The sequence below is a fragment of the Typha latifolia genome, chromosome 4 (assembly GCF_019914945.1).
Source record: "Typha latifolia isolate L0001 chromosome 4, TyphaL0001v2, whole genome shotgun sequence".
NCBI classification, from domain to species: Eukaryota; Viridiplantae; Streptophyta; class Magnoliopsida; order Poales; family Typhaceae; genus Typha; species Typha latifolia.
Genome location: NC_133089.1, coordinates 18,056,322 through 18,071,129, shown reverse-complemented (window position 1 = coordinate 18,071,129; position 14,808 = coordinate 18,056,322). Strand labels below are relative to the sequence as shown.

At 42.8% G+C, this 14,808-nt stretch overlaps 3 protein-coding genes and 1 non-coding gene across 8 annotated transcripts; 2 read left to right on the top strand and 2 right to left on the bottom strand.

Moving 5' to 3' along the window:
* The first annotated feature begins 3,165 nt into the window (after window positions 1–3,165).
* LOC140785904 (BEL1-like homeodomain protein 4) lies at window positions 3,166–8,582 on the top strand. Of its 4 annotated transcripts, none has more exons than XM_073134001.1 (5): window positions 3,166–3,683; window positions 3,820–5,016; window positions 6,123–6,502; window positions 7,185–7,245; window positions 7,982–8,582. In XM_073134001.1, the coding sequence occupies exons 2-5, from the start codon at window positions 3,934–3,936 to the stop codon at window positions 8,399–8,401; spliced, it is 1,944 nt and encodes a 647-aa protein (XP_072990102.1). In that variant the 5' UTR covers window positions 3,166–3,683; window positions 3,820–3,933; the 3' UTR covers window positions 8,402–8,582. The 4 variants fall into 4 exon arrangements, with proteins under 4 accessions (XP_072990102.1, XP_072990101.1, XP_072990103.1 ...); XM_073134000.1 differs by having other exon boundaries at window positions 3,225–3,683; window positions 3,812–5,016; XM_073134002.1 differs by having other exon boundaries at window positions 3,251–3,683; window positions 3,815–5,016.
* Window positions 8,583–9,078: 496 nt separating this feature from the next.
* Window positions 9,079–11,330, bottom strand: LOC140785905 (type IV inositol polyphosphate 5-phosphatase 11). 2 transcript variants are annotated; one of them, XM_073134006.1, is made up of 8 exons: window positions 11,159–11,330; window positions 10,810–10,969; window positions 10,561–10,700; window positions 10,341–10,417; window positions 10,111–10,236; window positions 9,769–9,959; window positions 9,431–9,568; window positions 9,079–9,342 (listed from the first exon to the last, which is right to left on the bottom strand). In XM_073134006.1, the coding sequence occupies exons 1-8, from the start codon at window positions 11,188–11,190 to the stop codon at window positions 9,184–9,186; spliced, it is 1,023 nt and encodes a 340-aa protein (XP_072990107.1). In that variant the 5' UTR covers window positions 11,191–11,330; the 3' UTR covers window positions 9,079–9,183. The 2 variants fall into 2 exon arrangements, with proteins under 2 accessions (XP_072990107.1, XP_072990106.1); XM_073134005.1 differs by having other exon boundaries at window positions 11,155–11,287.
* A 623-nt stretch (window positions 11,331–11,953) lies between these two features.
* Window positions 11,954–12,027, top strand: TRNAE-UUC (transfer RNA glutamic acid (anticodon UUC)). The gene has a single exon. It is a non-coding gene; the product is annotated as a tRNA-Glu (tRNA).
* Window positions 12,028–13,010: 983 nt separating this feature from the next.
* LOC140785906 (agamous-like MADS-box protein AGL29) lies at window positions 13,011–14,307 on the bottom strand. Its single transcript, XM_073134007.1, has one exon. It carries the CDS (start codon window positions 13,714–13,716, stop codon window positions 13,033–13,035), a length of 684 nt encoding a protein of 227 aa, XP_072990108.1. The 5' UTR covers window positions 13,717–14,307; the 3' UTR covers window positions 13,011–13,032.
* Between the last annotated feature and the right edge of the window lie 501 nt (window positions 14,308–14,808).

The window sequence follows — 14,808 nt, the reverse complement described above, 5'->3', positions numbered from 1 at the left end:
TTTGATGGGCGTGATTAAAAGCAAAGGCAATTTACATGTTCTGCTGCAGTGTACAAGACTAAGGAGAGAGATATGGGCCATTGGACGCATCCAGAGGATGTGAGCCCACTTGGAACTGTTTGGGAGACCCTACCAATCCTAACAAAGGCGGTCGAAATATAAATATAATATAAATATGCTTGCACGTTTAATCTACCGAAATGCCTTTGCGACCCCGCCATGCACCCAGGTTCTGACGCGCAGCTGCTGCTTCCATCAATCTCAGACTAGCCTCCCCTTTTACTTCATTTCTCAACTCCCCTTTCTTCCTAAATTGCTCTCTCTCTCTCTCTCTCTCTCTCTCTCTCTCTCTCTCTCTCTCTCTCTCTCTCTCTCTATATATATATATTTATTTATTACTTTTTCTTAATCACAGATATCGATCCCGATAAGATAACTGCGTCTTCGTTAACTGCACGCAAAATCCAATAGTCCTCGATCTAAGTGATGCAACGTACTATTACTCAGCAAGTTACACTTAAAACATATTACAACTGCTCGTGACCAAAAGCATGATCTAGCGGTACTTTAACTGATTCCGGCTTTGAATAATTTAATTACTTGGATCCCATTGTGAAATATTCACCTAGCTAGGACATTGTACTGCATGCAAGCACCTCCTAAATACTAACAGTGATCAATTAAGAAAAAAGATGAAGGCTAATGGTAAACAGTATGGAGGTGGTCCACCGTCCACGGCAGGGAGGCAAATGGCTTAGGAAAGGTGGGAGACGGCGGGGGCCGCCATTTCCGTAAGGAGGCGGCAAACGGCATCTCGCTCCTTCAAACAGTGGGTCCCACACCAAACTGTGTCTCTTTCCCCCCTGTAGCTAGCTAGCTAGCTTTCTCCACCGGACCACCGAGGCATCTCTCTCTCTCTCTCTCTCTCTCTCTCTCTCTCTCTCTCTCTCTCTCTCTCTCTCCATCTGGGGTCCCACACCACCCATCAGCTACTCCTCATCCTCCTGACGCTGCTAAACTAAGATGGAGTTACAAACCTCGGAAAATTATGTAAAATTAAAGAAAAAAGGAAATGTATGGAGGGCTCAGTTGGAACTTGGTCGCTATCCGGAATACACGTGGCGCAACAATCGTCATACATGGAGGGTTAGAAAATTCCTCCTATTATCACGCTTTACAAGATATTTAGATGCATGCCTGTCGAAGCCAGCTTACTAACCAATAATTAGGGGAGTCGGTAAATCATCTCTTCCGCGGTAAGTTCATAAATTGCACAAGTTGCCAATTAATAATTTGCCCAAATATGCTTCATTTTATTGAATTATGAAGCATCAGCGACGTCAGACCAGAATAGAGTGTCTTATACATACAAAGGAGAGAGAGAGAGAGAGAGAGAGAGAGAGAGGGAGGGAGAGTGCCCAACTAATTTGATTAATAACGATGATGTGTTTACGCAAACAAAACAAGTCATTTCAATTGTTGTTTGGATAGTTGAAGCTGATGGGTGATTTGGGGCCCCACCGGCGGAGCCGAGCAACTTGTTTAATTTCTAAGACCCTTTTAAATTTCCCCCTTGTTATAACATACACAGCTAAAACACTTACATATTTGGGTAGTGATAATGCTTCTTTACCCAACCATTTAAACAAACATAAAATTAATGTTGCCGTTCTGGTAAGCATACGAAAGCATATTATGTCATTTATCGTGATCACCATGGACTATTATTATTTAATAGACATATGGTAATGCAAACAAAGTTTCAGTAGAAATTTATGGGCTTGTCGCACTTGTTCACAACAATAAGCTCCCAAGTCCTAACTGAGAACCAGTGAAGTCACGTAGAAATAAAAAAAAAGACAAGTAAGAGCGTAGGAATGGATTGTAGTCATGGAGATCGAGAGGGATTTTGAATGCATGGGTATAGCAGGTGAGTAGGGAGAGCCGGAGAGGTCCGGTTCATAGCTAGCTAACGATCGATCGCCTGATTTTGATGGATGGATGGACGTACTTACAAGTATTAGTAGATGACTGATTAGATGGGATAAGGCGTTAGCTACAGGTTGGCTGAGGTCCATGTGACATCACCTCAAAAGGTTGGCTGTCGTCTATCAATCCGTTACTTGACATCTTTCACCACACACAAACAGTTCAAAGTTATCTCTCCTCCTCGTTCTAGGTTAATTCTCATATTATTATTCGCATAACGAAGTAACAAACCACACGGCCCGGCCTCCCCCCATTTTCATATATATACAAAACTTGTAGCCCTAATTCGATCGGAGGTAGCTAGACGAAGCTAAGTTACGGAGCTGTATTAATTGCACTTGTTAGTGGTGTTATTGTAGAATTACAGTTTAAGGATGTGATGGATTCCTCAATCATGCATGGAGCGAGGATCAGTTTGACACCATGCTTTTAAGAATATTGGAGGGGCCACAGAGACTATATAACGCGATCAAGTTAAGTTAATTAGAGATCCAAGATCGAGCCATTGTGAAATCTAAATGATAACAGAGCTCAATAATTGATCAGGACGCAACTGGATCTTCGGCCCCCCAAGAGGATTAGCCGACAAGATCGAGGATGGCCACTATCATAAAACGGGACCACTTCCATCAAACAATCAGATGCTCATCAGATGGCCAGCGTTGGTTACCATGAGCAAATCATCTTGAGGACCCAACACGATAACCCTTTTAATTATTCTAGTGACTAGCTAGTGGTGATTTGGGACTCACCCAACTTTATCTTTCCTCTTTAGCCTTCAAATCACATAGGAATGTGACGCAATGACAGGAATGCCCTCGATCTCTTGCTCTTCTTACCCAGTTGGGCGTTAACTAAAGGAGTCTCCACCAAGTCAACATGGAAGCCAATCAATTGAAGAAGGGGAAAGGAGTGGCATCGAGTTTTCTCTTAGAATATTGCAAGTGGAGATCCGCTCCAGTCACTACTGGAGGAGTCCAATAAAAACCCAGCCGCTAGCTATTTGCCACCGTACTCCATGACATGATCTGTTATCCGTGCATGAATCTCGAGAATCCAAGTCCAGCAAGATTTCGAGAATAAGTGTAAATCCAACCGCTCTCCCGATGCCACAGAATGAGTCCGATCATTAATTTATGTAACTACGGAAGCAGGGCAGGATGATTTGGCAGTTCTACGGAGAAAATGGTGGCCTTGTTTTCACTAATAAAGAAAGAGGAGCCACTAACCTTATTATATTTAATAAAAGGAGTGGAGGTTTGGGCCCTTAACTCTTCTTTAGAGTATATATGAAAAAAGAAGGGGCTAGTTATGTTTAAACCATTTGGAATCGGAGTCAATTAGTAGAAAATTGAAGAAGAGATCTCTAGCTCCTCCCCCTTTTATTTATTTATTTCTCTCTATAACTCCTTGGCCCCCTTCTCCTTTAATTGCATATTGTATCTTACGAAATTAAACAAAGGAGAAGGAGCAGAACACAACAGCGACCTTCTCTCTCTCTCTCTCTCTCTCGTTCCTGTCTGATATCGCCTCCCTTGTCCCTTCCTCTTTCTCTCTTTCCTTCCGGAAGGCGATTGTAGACGAAAGGGAGTCGAGAAGGAATAAGAGAGAGAGGTTCTTGATTTAGCCGGCGGAAGGCAACGTTGTCTTCCGGGTGTAGAGTCTACCCCCCATCTCGAGCCAACACGTGACAGGTAACACACCTTCCATGACTCGTTAGCGGAGGAAGAGATAACAATTTGCTCTCTTCCCTTCAATCTTCCTTATGCTTTCATCCAATTCTCTAAAGCGCTACTGATTTATTTCTAAGTACTACTAATAGTAGCACAGGAAGAAGATAGAGTGATGTCGCCATGGGAATAACGAGGCGGCTAACTACTCCGCTATCTCGACCCGAAGAAAACCGTATCAAGAAGCGAAGCTGGGCCTAATTCGCCGAGTTCTATGTCCCAAGGCATTGAGAGGGGAATCTACAGCTACTCCGATGGGTTTGACCGATCTAACAGCCATGAGCTGCAGCAGCAGCACATAGCCCAGCAAAGCCGGAGGGACAAGCTAAGGGTGCAAGGTTTCGACCCGGACGGTCACCCCCTCGTCCCAATAGAAAGTAACATAGAAGACGCCACCATCTATAACTCCACCCCCGCGGTGCCAAGCAACATGTTGTCCGAAATGTTCAATTTCCCGACTCCACCTCCCTCCGCCTCCGAGCTGCTCGCCAACCAGATGTCTACCAGCTACCGCTTAGCCCCGAGGCCAACGCCGATGACCGGCTTAGCGGGAGATTGGTACACCAGCAGCCGACAAGGGGTGGTACTGGGTAGCTCTAATTTGAGCAATTTAGGTGAAACCTCGTCCAAGCAGCAAGCCATGCCAGGTCTGAACTCCGACTCGGCGTCCGCGATGCATCTCTTCCTGATGAATCCACAACAGCACCAACAGCAACATGCGAGGTCCGCTTCCCCTCCTCCCTCTCTCCAACATCACCAAGCGTTCCAAGGCTTTGGAGATGGTGCCACTTCTTTCAGTACCGTAGGTGTAGGCGAAGGCCAAGGCCTATCGCTATCACTATCCTCGTCCCTTCAGCAGCTTGAAATGGCCAAGGCGGAGGACTTGAGGGTGAGAGACGGGGTGCTCTTTTTTAACAACCAGCAGCAGCAGCATCAGCCGACTGCATTACACTTGCAACAGGGTCATGGTCAAGTAGGTCAAGGTCAGCAGATGCACATGGGCCACTACGGTTCCATGGGGGTTATGAATACCCTTCGCAATTCCAAATACGCAAGGGCGGCCCAGGAGCTTCTTGAGGAGTTCTGCAGCATTGGAAGGGACCAAATGAGGAACAGCCGCTTTGGTCGGCATCGCGGTGCCTCGTCAAACCCTAATCCTAGTACCGTCGGCGGAGGAGGTGCTTCAACCTCGGCTACTGCAGCGTCTCCATCTGCTAAGGACCTCCCTCCTTTGTCTCCTGCTGATAGGTTTGAGCACCAAAGGAAGAAAACCAAGCTAGTCTCCATGTTTGACGAGGTCTTCATCTCTCTCACTCACTATATATATAAGCACAGTTTTATACCAGAAACTAATTTTCTCTGCTAGCAAGCTGCTCCCTCTTCTAGCTCAACCTTTTCCAACTACGAGATTAACTAGGTGAGAATTCCGGCAAACCTATGAGATACTTGTTGCAATTTAGGGAGAAAAGGGTCGGTGGGCAGCTGAGTTACAAGCTGTGTTTATCTGCACACCGAGGTGGTAATTAGGTTCGAGCATCTCGTAATTTTTAATTAAAAAATCTTTGCTAGTGTTTGTTGTCCTTTGGATTTCGTGGGTTAAACTACACTTAGTGGGTGGCACAATGAGAAAACCATGGCCCCGTTTGATTCGGCGAAATCGCCATCGGAAAGTTCCAGTCTAGTCCTCTTCATCCCTTGGGCCTTGGCCAATAGCACGCAGCAAAGGGTTGTTACATGGATGTTGCTATTTCCAAGAGATTGTTTTGCTCACTATAGTAAGTAACAACAACCCTGTTGATTCCTATGTGAGTTGACCTGCTACCTATCCCTTTCTTGCCTCATTCTCGTTTCTTTATTATTTCACAACCCACAAAGGGAATAGGTACGTCTATAGCATAATATTCTACAACACACACATGGATTCTACTCGTGTGATAGCCCGTCGTTTCTTGCAACTTCCCTCTCTGGATCCCTTGAAGGGCTCGCTACCTCCCTCATCTCATACATGTATGCACCTAAGAGCTAACTGCTTTTCCAGTCTAACCTTGGGATCATCTAATTCTCCCCCACCTCCTCAGTGCCCCCTTTAGCTACTATAATGGGAAAACTACCTGGCAACTGTTGCTGGGTTTCTACAGTAAGAAATAGTCATATGGTTGAGAGAGAGAGAGAGAGAGAGAGAGAGAGAGAGAGAGTTTTCCACTTTTATGCCTCCAGTTGCATCAAGATAATTCCTTTCACCGCGACCCATCCCCAGACAATAGAGAATATATCGTTAGTGGGGTCTTATTTTGTTCTATCGTCGCTACCATTATCGCAGTACCTACACACACAGTATAGTTTCAAGTTTTTGTTACGACGGTATATTTTCTAAGGTCGGTTACTTTTGATCTGCACATGCAGGTGGATAAAAGATACAGTCGCTACTGTGAACAGATGCAGATGGTGGTGAACTCGTTCGACTCGGTGATGGGCTTCGGAGCAGCGATGCCGTACACAGCCCTGGCCCAGAAGGCGATGTCGCGGCACTTCCGCTGCCTCAAGGATGCCATCGCAGCGCAATTGAAGCAGACGTGCGAGCTCCTGGGCGACAAGGATGGCGCCTCGGGGCTCACCAAGGGGGAGACGCCGAGGCTTAGGTTGCTCGACCAGAGCTTACGACAGCAGAGAGCATTCCACCAGATGGGCATGATGGAGCAAGAAGCTTGGAGGCCGCAGCGCGGCTTGCCTGAGCGTTCCGTCAGTATTTTGAGAGCTTGGCTGTTCGAGCACTTCCTTCACCCGTACGTCACGTCTATATATTTTTCCCCAATCTTAGATATCATAACTGAGTAGCTCATCAGCATTTAATTCCTTCTATCGTCTTGTCAGATATTGTGATCGGCTAGCTATTATTGCTCTGATGATTGATGTCGTTACTGAAGCCTTTTTTCCCTCTATTTTCTATTCTTTTCTTTTGAACAGTGCTCATTATAACAGTACTCTCTCTCCCCCCACCCCCTTCTTAGTTTGAAAGCATAAAACACAGTTTAACCAAAAAAAGAAAAAGCATAACACACTGTCTCTTACTTGCATTAGTGTTGATTAGAAGTAAAATGATTAGCACTTTTTGCAATCTATGTTTACTTTTATCTAAATATTCTGCACCACATTGTCCTTGAGGTATTATCTTTACACCAAGAAAAGCTGCCAAAAGCTTCTCTCCTGTTCTATCCTTTTATATGGATTCCATGCAACGATTGCCATGGCCATAATATTGCGTCTTTTAATTGATGCAGTTTGTCATTCGAATTTTAATGAAAAGGATCTTGAAGCCTTTTCTGGCTCTACATGATTTATGAATAGCGATAGATAATGTAGATATTTTTTCAGGCTTCATTTCGTTTCCTGGGCGTCATTTTATTATTATTGTTAATTAATATTATTGGTATTATAATCCTTTTCTTTTTTATTTTTTGTTCTCAGGTATCCAAGTGATGCAGATAAGCATCTATTGGCGAGACAGACAGGTCTATCCAGAAATCAGGTCTGTCCTCTTCTCTCTCAATAATAAAAGTGTTATCAGCTTTTTGGACACCACCAATAGTTTCTACCGGGAGAAAATAATTCTCCTCGATATCCTCAATTGGTCGTCTCTTTGTGTTCTTTTTATTCACACCTCTCCTCCTATCCTACTTCTGCCCAGAATTGAATGCACAGTGAAAGCACCCTATGGAACAGTAAATGTAGCGCTGAGGTGCTTGCACATGCAGATTACCTCTGCGCAGGAAATTACTTATCTTTGTTCTTCATTTACCCCCATTCAACTGCGGTAATTAGTTATTTATTATTCTTAGGTTTTGGCATTATGTTTTGTATGTGTCATTGTGGAGTAACCAGAGTAATTAACTCCATGGCCTCATTATTCTCCTGCCAACGAGCAAGTCCAATTTTGTGTTTTTTTTTTTCCAGAGTCAGCAATCTATCATATATTGTTCTCTCTCTCACACGATTAGATGCTCTGTTCACCCCTATACTACTCTCCACCACAAGCCAGAACTATACCCACCCAGTATTCAATTCCCTCAACTGTTATCATGCCTCTCTCTCTCTCTCTCTCTCTCTCTCTCTCTCTTCATTGCATCTAAGGACGGCTCTTTTACTATCTGACGCATAATTACTTACATCTATCCAAGCTTAGATGGCATGATGATGATGATGATGATGATGGTGCTGCCACACTTCATGCACGTACCTACTAATCAGTTATATATCCATTTCAGGTATCCAATTGGTTCATTAATGCAAGAGTCCGGCTATGGAAGCCCATGGTGGAAGACATGTACCAACAAGAAGCCAACGAGCAGGCAGAGAGCAGCGATGCTAACCACCAAAAAGCACACTCACCACAACAAAACCCTAATTCACAATCCAAAGACCAAACATCCCCCGCCCCAGCTTCCATAGCTCACTGCGGAGGTGATGATGCCGCCCTAATCGGCATCGACTCCCCGGAGCTCCTGGATGCCGAGGCGCACGTGGCAGCCACCGATGAAATGTACCGTTATGGGACTGCGGCGGCGGCCGCTCGGATGCGGTTCAGTGCAGCCGGGGACGTGTCGCTGACTCTCGGGTTACGGCACGCCGGAGGGAATGCGCCGGCGGAGAACAGTCGATTCTCGGTTAGGGACTTTGGTGACTAACCGTGTTAGAATGTTATGGAAAATTATAAGCTCCATGAAAGCAAAGAGTTAAAGGAAAACAAGAGAAGATTAATGACAGAGATAGATCTTCTTATCTTAATCAGCTTAATTAGTCTTCGTTCCGTTTGTTAGACATTATGGGGAATATATATATATAAAAATACATATAGATTGTTTTCCAGGATCTCTGTAAATTGGAGAGAACATACGTAATAATGTTATTTTGGATGAAAATTTGGTATGAAATTTAACCTTAAGTATGACATTGTAGGCTATTCGATTCCCTCTTTAATCTGATTTCATTTTCTCGAGTCATCAATGCTAGAAAAGGTAGTTGATCGACGGAAGAAAATGACAGATGGATATAATTGTGAGACAATTAATGGCACACCATATACAAATAGCCTCTCTCTCTCTCTCTCATCTTACTTTTATAGGCTGCCTGCGAGACCAGACCAGTCGACTTCCTCTCGGGGTCTATATGGTTGACCAGGCCAGACAATACTTGGGCCAAAATCCAGTACATTATGAGGCATAACCGTAATATAAGTGGGCCGGTCTTGAATAGAAAGGGGGTCGGGCTTAGAACCAAGCCCAACCTAAATAAATGCTCGAGACTCACCTCCCTCCAACTACTATCGACGAAACATATTACCTTTTGTTGCATAATGTAGAGATATTTGAACAATTGTCTATGATCAGATAAATTTACAGCGGACATGGATAAATATATCAATTGTTACTACCTGTAAGTGTCTTTGTGTTCCTATTTGCTATACATTTCACATATTATTCAATTTCAAACAAAGGTGAGCTTTAACGGGCTTGTGATCAGAGCTGTGAATTTGATCAACTGATTCATACGAGTGCAGCACCGCATCGATTCCAGAGGTTGCATCGATTTTGAATAATACTCTGTCAGTCCATGAAGGTACTCTGATCTGCCAAACACATATAAAAGAAATCCATCATTCCACGGCGAAACAATCTTAATTTGCATACTATCGTACTATATATATTAATTTCTACCTTGTAGCTTGTGTCATAGTTGCTGCTCCCAACATTATACTTGTATGTAGGCTTGAATGACAAAGTCCCCTCGCAATAGCCGTTGAATACTTCTCCTCTTTCTGCCTCTTGTAGCAGTTGATCTTTACTTATTAGCATCTACAGTGGTCAGAGACAATATCAATTAATTACACATTCCTCTTTTTCTTCTTTTTTTTTCAAAGTAGAAGCATCAGAGAGAATTAGTTAGTAGGCGCTACTTGGGCCTCTTGTGGACAGATATCCTCTTCATGCAATGCAACATGTGTACAGTAAACAATATCAAATCTAGAGGGAATTAATGTTGCTAGCTTGCTTACGTTGTGAAGGTTTTTGCGTATGAGGCTTCTCGCAGGCAGGGTTCCTATACCATGTATTCTGTAATTGAGATCTCCAAGCCACACCGTCAAATGAGAGGGCGTTTCATATGGATATCCCATCGCCTTTGAGAACATTGCGTGAGATATGTGCCTGCACTGTGAGTTCCTCTCCTCCACATTATGTGCATGCGCTGCATAAATCAACGCCAGATAATCTCATATAATTTAAACAATCTACCCTGTTTGTTTCCTGTGTAATGTGTACTGATCACAAGTACGGGCTATGCCATGCTAATTGTCTTTCCTGGATGTCATTTAAAGATATATGTGACAACAACTCACCTGAAAGATGGCAGGTTATGAAGACCACGCGTATTCCATTCATGACCAAGTAAATTCCCACGGCTCCCTTCTTCCTGCCTATTAATCCCCCGCATCCCCCAACAGCATGCTTATCTATTCTCATCTCTGCAAGCTATCAAGTTGGTGCAATGAGGCAGAGAGCGGCTTCCTCCCAATTAAGGAAACAAACTAACTAAATTGGGGGTCGATCAGGGTGTCATGCATCTCACCTTTTGCTTCAAGCTCCATGTTTTTGGGGCCGAAGACATAAAGCTGAAGAGATTGCATGGTGGCTTCTCCCAGGAGACTAGAAGAAAAATTCAAATTCATAAGTAAACCTTCATAACTCCTCAGTGTGTATATTTATATAGTTTTCCAATTAAACATCTAGTTTTCATGGAATTGTCCAATGATAGAAGACGAAACCCAAGGATTAATTTATAATTGAACCTGTGTGTGTCGACCAAAGCTTCCTGCAACAGAGTCGCAACGTTGTCGTTGTGTACTCTCGGGACTTCCTGCAATCCCACAGCCAGGAGATGAAACCTTCGATCCCTGCCAATTAGCTGCACCAAATCCTGCGACGAGGCCTTGGTACACAGACTCGACTATCTCAGTTTTAACTATGAAAAATATTAAGAGAAGACTCTTAAATTTTTGCCTACATTATTATCATGATCATCATCAGATCCTGCCTACCTTTCCATTCATATTCCATGTCACGACGCGCACACACACAGCGGAACTGTTCGAGAACCCGCAGACCTTTTCTAACCCGACTCGCTTGATTCCTTCACGAATTAGCTGATTATCTCCAACTCCATCCAACCTCTGCCCATCTACCTCCTCCACTCTTTTCCTGTATGCATACGCACACACACATATATATATATATAGAGAGAGAGAGAGAGAGAGAGAGAGAGAGAGAGAGACAGCACTACTGTTTATAGGGCCGGCTTAGTTATGCTCGGTATGATGAAGAATAGCATAAAAACAAAACAAAAAACAAACAAAATGTTCCTTTTGGAGAGGAGGAAGATATACCTACCTACTACGCGCAAGACTCGTACAATTACCCATGACTCCTTGCTCCCTTCGTCCATATAACACATGCCAACACCATTAATTATCCTTCTCTTCATATACAACTAAATAAATTATATTAAAATTAGTTTTGCCTCCGCACCGTAACAGCACTCTCATATTACGAAAAGGCAAAATCGAACTCTTAATTTGTATGATGTGGATTATGGAGCACCAAAAACTTATATAAACACGGAAAGTGGAAGAGTCCTTTGACTCGTACGTGTGCTTAACTAGACAAATCATAGTTTTTTTTTTTTTTTTTTTTTTTTTTTTTTTTCTGGCGGTGCACATCTCTTTCTTTCCTCTCATCCTCACCAAATTTAGGTGAAGGTTGTTGACTTCAAATAAAAACAAATCAAAGTTGGAGATGGCCGCATCAAAGCCTGCCATAATTTCTTTGTAAAAGTCAGATGCTTATATATACTGGTCTCCTATTCCATTCCATTTATTAATTTGCTCACGAGTCACGAAATTAGACCAAGGCGGGGCTTGGATTCATGCCGGTGAACAAACCACACGAGGGATTGATTACACTTCGTTGATAGGGATGGCCTCATGGTGTATAATGAATTGCACAATAGCTTGTCATTGTTTTGAGGTAACCATGAAGAAAATTTGATGGATACTTACCGACCATATGATCGATTTTGTCAATGCATGGAAAGTAAACAACTTACGTTACGTGTAAGAAAACCACTCTATTGATGAGACTTGTGATCAGGTGTAGTAACTAAATAAGATGATATCTCAGTATCCTTCCATTGTCGTCTAGTCCGGTTAGGATACCTGGCTTTCACCCAGGCGACCCGGGTTCAAATCCCGGCAATGGAATTGTATATATTTTTTTGCTTTGTTAACATTTTTCTTTTACAGATTTCGTACAAAGCAATCCACTATTTTGTCATTTGTGAGAAACGAATCTAAATCCAATCAGATATGGGTTTGTAGATGAGTATTTGGTAGTTTTAAAAAGAAGCTTAATCAGGACCTCAGGTTAAGGCACCCAAGTCATATTAGGCGTACCAATGACCATCAACCACTCGACTGCGTAGAAGACCTGCCACAGCAACAGATTAATTACTCTTCTTCTACATGTCCATATGGACACATATGGATATATATATATATATATATCCCTCTATGAGGCAGGCAGATATTGACATCTCAACCATCCTTTATCCTCTCTTCTTTCTTCAACGCTGTTCTCTCAGAGCTATTCCTCTCTACCACAACCACTTACACCTTCCACATGCACATTACTCCTTATTCCCCCTTCTTTACCACATCTGTTAGTTCACATATGTATATAATACTCGGTCTTTGTGCAGAAAATTACGCAGATCATATGAGTCTAGCTAGCTAGGTGCGAATGTGATGTTGGAATGGCTCAATCAAAGCAGCAGCAGCATGAGCATGCATCTCCGATGCAATAATCAGATTTGATTGAGCCGTGCCAATATCACAATTTTTGCTTGGCCTTGTCGCTATATATTACCACAAGGGTTCATCAGAGATCGATCCAAGGTATGTATTAGCAATGCATATTACGTTTTGACAAATTGTAGTGAGTGGTTACTACCATCTTCAAGAATTGAAAACTCTTACAAATTTGATCGTCAAAATCTAGAGTTGCATGACCTCAAACATAATCTTCATACTGAAATCAAGATTAAGAAGAAATACTTTTATGGTAGCTAGGATCTTAAGTCTTTAAACAGAAGGCGGATGATCAGATAAGAGTTTTCCTTACTGAGTAATACCGATCAGAGAATCATAGATATATAGATAAAATATTTAAAGAATTAGGACGACAATTGATGAGAAAGTCATTATTAATTAAGACGAGGCGTGATAGAGAACGTGGGCATATCCGAATCCAGATCTAAGAGAGACAGAAGGGTTATTGAGCACCACTTCCTCGTTCTTAACAGGTAACTGAGCTTCTCTCGCCATGGTGGTAATAGTAGTAGTGCAGTAGTGCTTATTCCTGGCCAAGGCCTCGTGCAAGAGCTGGTCGGCCCTCTTGGCTACGGTGTTCCGCAGGTTCAACAGAGCCCTCTGGTAGTCCTCCAACTCCTCGAACCCGAGCCCTTCCACGTTGGCATCCCACCAGAACGCCTTCCCCGCTCGCTCCCTCTTCATGCCCTCCTCGATCGCGTCGCGCTTCTTCTTCTCCATCTCCAGCATCCCGTGCAGCTCCATGTACTGCCGGTTCAGCTCGCGCACCGTGCCCGCCCCTCGCCTCACGTCTCCCTGGTTGCGGTGGTCGTTGGAGCATTCAGAAGAAAGGAAGCGGTCGACGATGGTGTCGACCGAGGGGTGTCCGAAGGAGAAGGCCTTTCCGGCAGGGGAGAAAACGACTACGCCAATGTCAGCTCCGCAGAGGATGGAGAGCTCGCTGGCCTTTTTGAATAGGCCGGTTCGGCGCTTGGAGAAGCACACCTGACGCGCCTCCTCGTTCTGGATCCTCTTTATCTCGATCTTCTGCCGCCCCATGCTTGGCTTCCTCTGCAGTACCATTAATTACTTATCACAATACAGACACGATGGATCAGAGGGATTAGAATGGAGAGAGGTCGATCTAGGAAGGATGAGGAGGAGGAGTATTTTTATAGAGGTTTTCAGGAGCTTGAGACGTGACGATTAATTAAGGAGAGGTTTTAGGATGCTGAGTTGGGATGTTAATTTGGGTGTTGAATAATTATATATATATATATGAGGAAACTTTTCATTCTTGGTAGGTGCTGTAATCTTGGAATTATGGACAAGGGGTTTTTATAGAGATTTTCAAGAGAGACGATTAAGGAGAGGTTTTAGGATGCTGAGTTGGTATTTCAATTTGAGTTATGAGGAGAACTTTCACTTTTGGAAGGTGTAGAATCACATTCCTAACTGTGATGGTTCAAGAGTTGGAGGGAAAAGAGGAGAGTTAGGGAGACAATAAAATAGCTTCCTTATGTCTCACTCACTGCTACGTTGCCATCCATATATTAGCATCTTATATTGGAGCTTGATTTTAATTATATCCCGCAAATGACTTGTACATGATTCATTAATTATTTTTCCACAAGAGATCCTGTTGCTCTATAAATAATTACATACTGATTTTCTTCCACATTTCAAAATGATCAAATAAATTCTTATATATATATATATATATATATATATATATATACTCGGTCAATTATATAGCATCATGAGTCAAAACGGAACCTAGGGTACATTACCTTCCAATTAATTTAGAGCTATTAGGTTTCTTTTGTTTCTCTTCGAAAATGTGTTTTGTGTCTTACAATAGTTAGTGCCTTTGTCTTTTCATTACCCAATAGCATATTAACGAGTACAAATTCACCGTTCTTTCCATGTCATTTGTCACATTTGTGTCATTATTGAAACGTAACATCAACAATATTAGGCATTTAAAACGGGTGAATGATCCTAATTACTGCAGAGTAAATTTCAATACGATGAATATTTGCAGTATAACTTTACTGCCATAACAAAGTTACATCGCATCACTCTGTAATTTCCTTTGGTTTTGACTATTTGCATGATTGGCACAGACAATCCTAATTAGTGTTTTTTTTTTGAGAGAGAAAGAAGCTGAGCTCA

Coding starts and splice junctions, on each gene's coding strand:
- LOC140785904 (XM_073134001.1), top strand. CDS start 3,934: ATGTCCCAAGGCATTGAGAGGGGAATCTACAGCTACTCCGATGGGTTT. Junction 6,503..7,184: donor TTCGAGCACTTCCTTCACCC/GTACGTCACGTC, acceptor TTTTGTTCTCAG/GTATCCAAGTGATGCAGATA. Junction 7,246..7,981: donor CAGGTCTATCCAGAAATCAG/GTCTGTCCTCTT, acceptor TATCCATTTCAG/GTATCCAATTGGTTCATTAA.
- LOC140785905 (XM_073134005.1), bottom strand. CDS start 11,252: ATGAAGAGAAGGATAATTAATGGTGTTGGCATGTGTTATATGGACGAA. Junction 10,701..10,809: donor CATGGAATATGAATGGAAAG/GTAGGCAGGATC, acceptor CTGTGTACCAAG/GCCTCGTCGCAGGATTTGGT. Junction 9,960..10,110: donor CATAACCTGCCATCTTTCAG/GTGAGTTGTTGT, acceptor TGATTTATGCAG/CGCATGCACATAATGTGGAG.
- LOC140785906 (XM_073134007.1), bottom strand. CDS start 13,716: ATGGTACTGCAGAGGAAGCCAAGCATGGGGCGGCAGAAGATCGAGATA.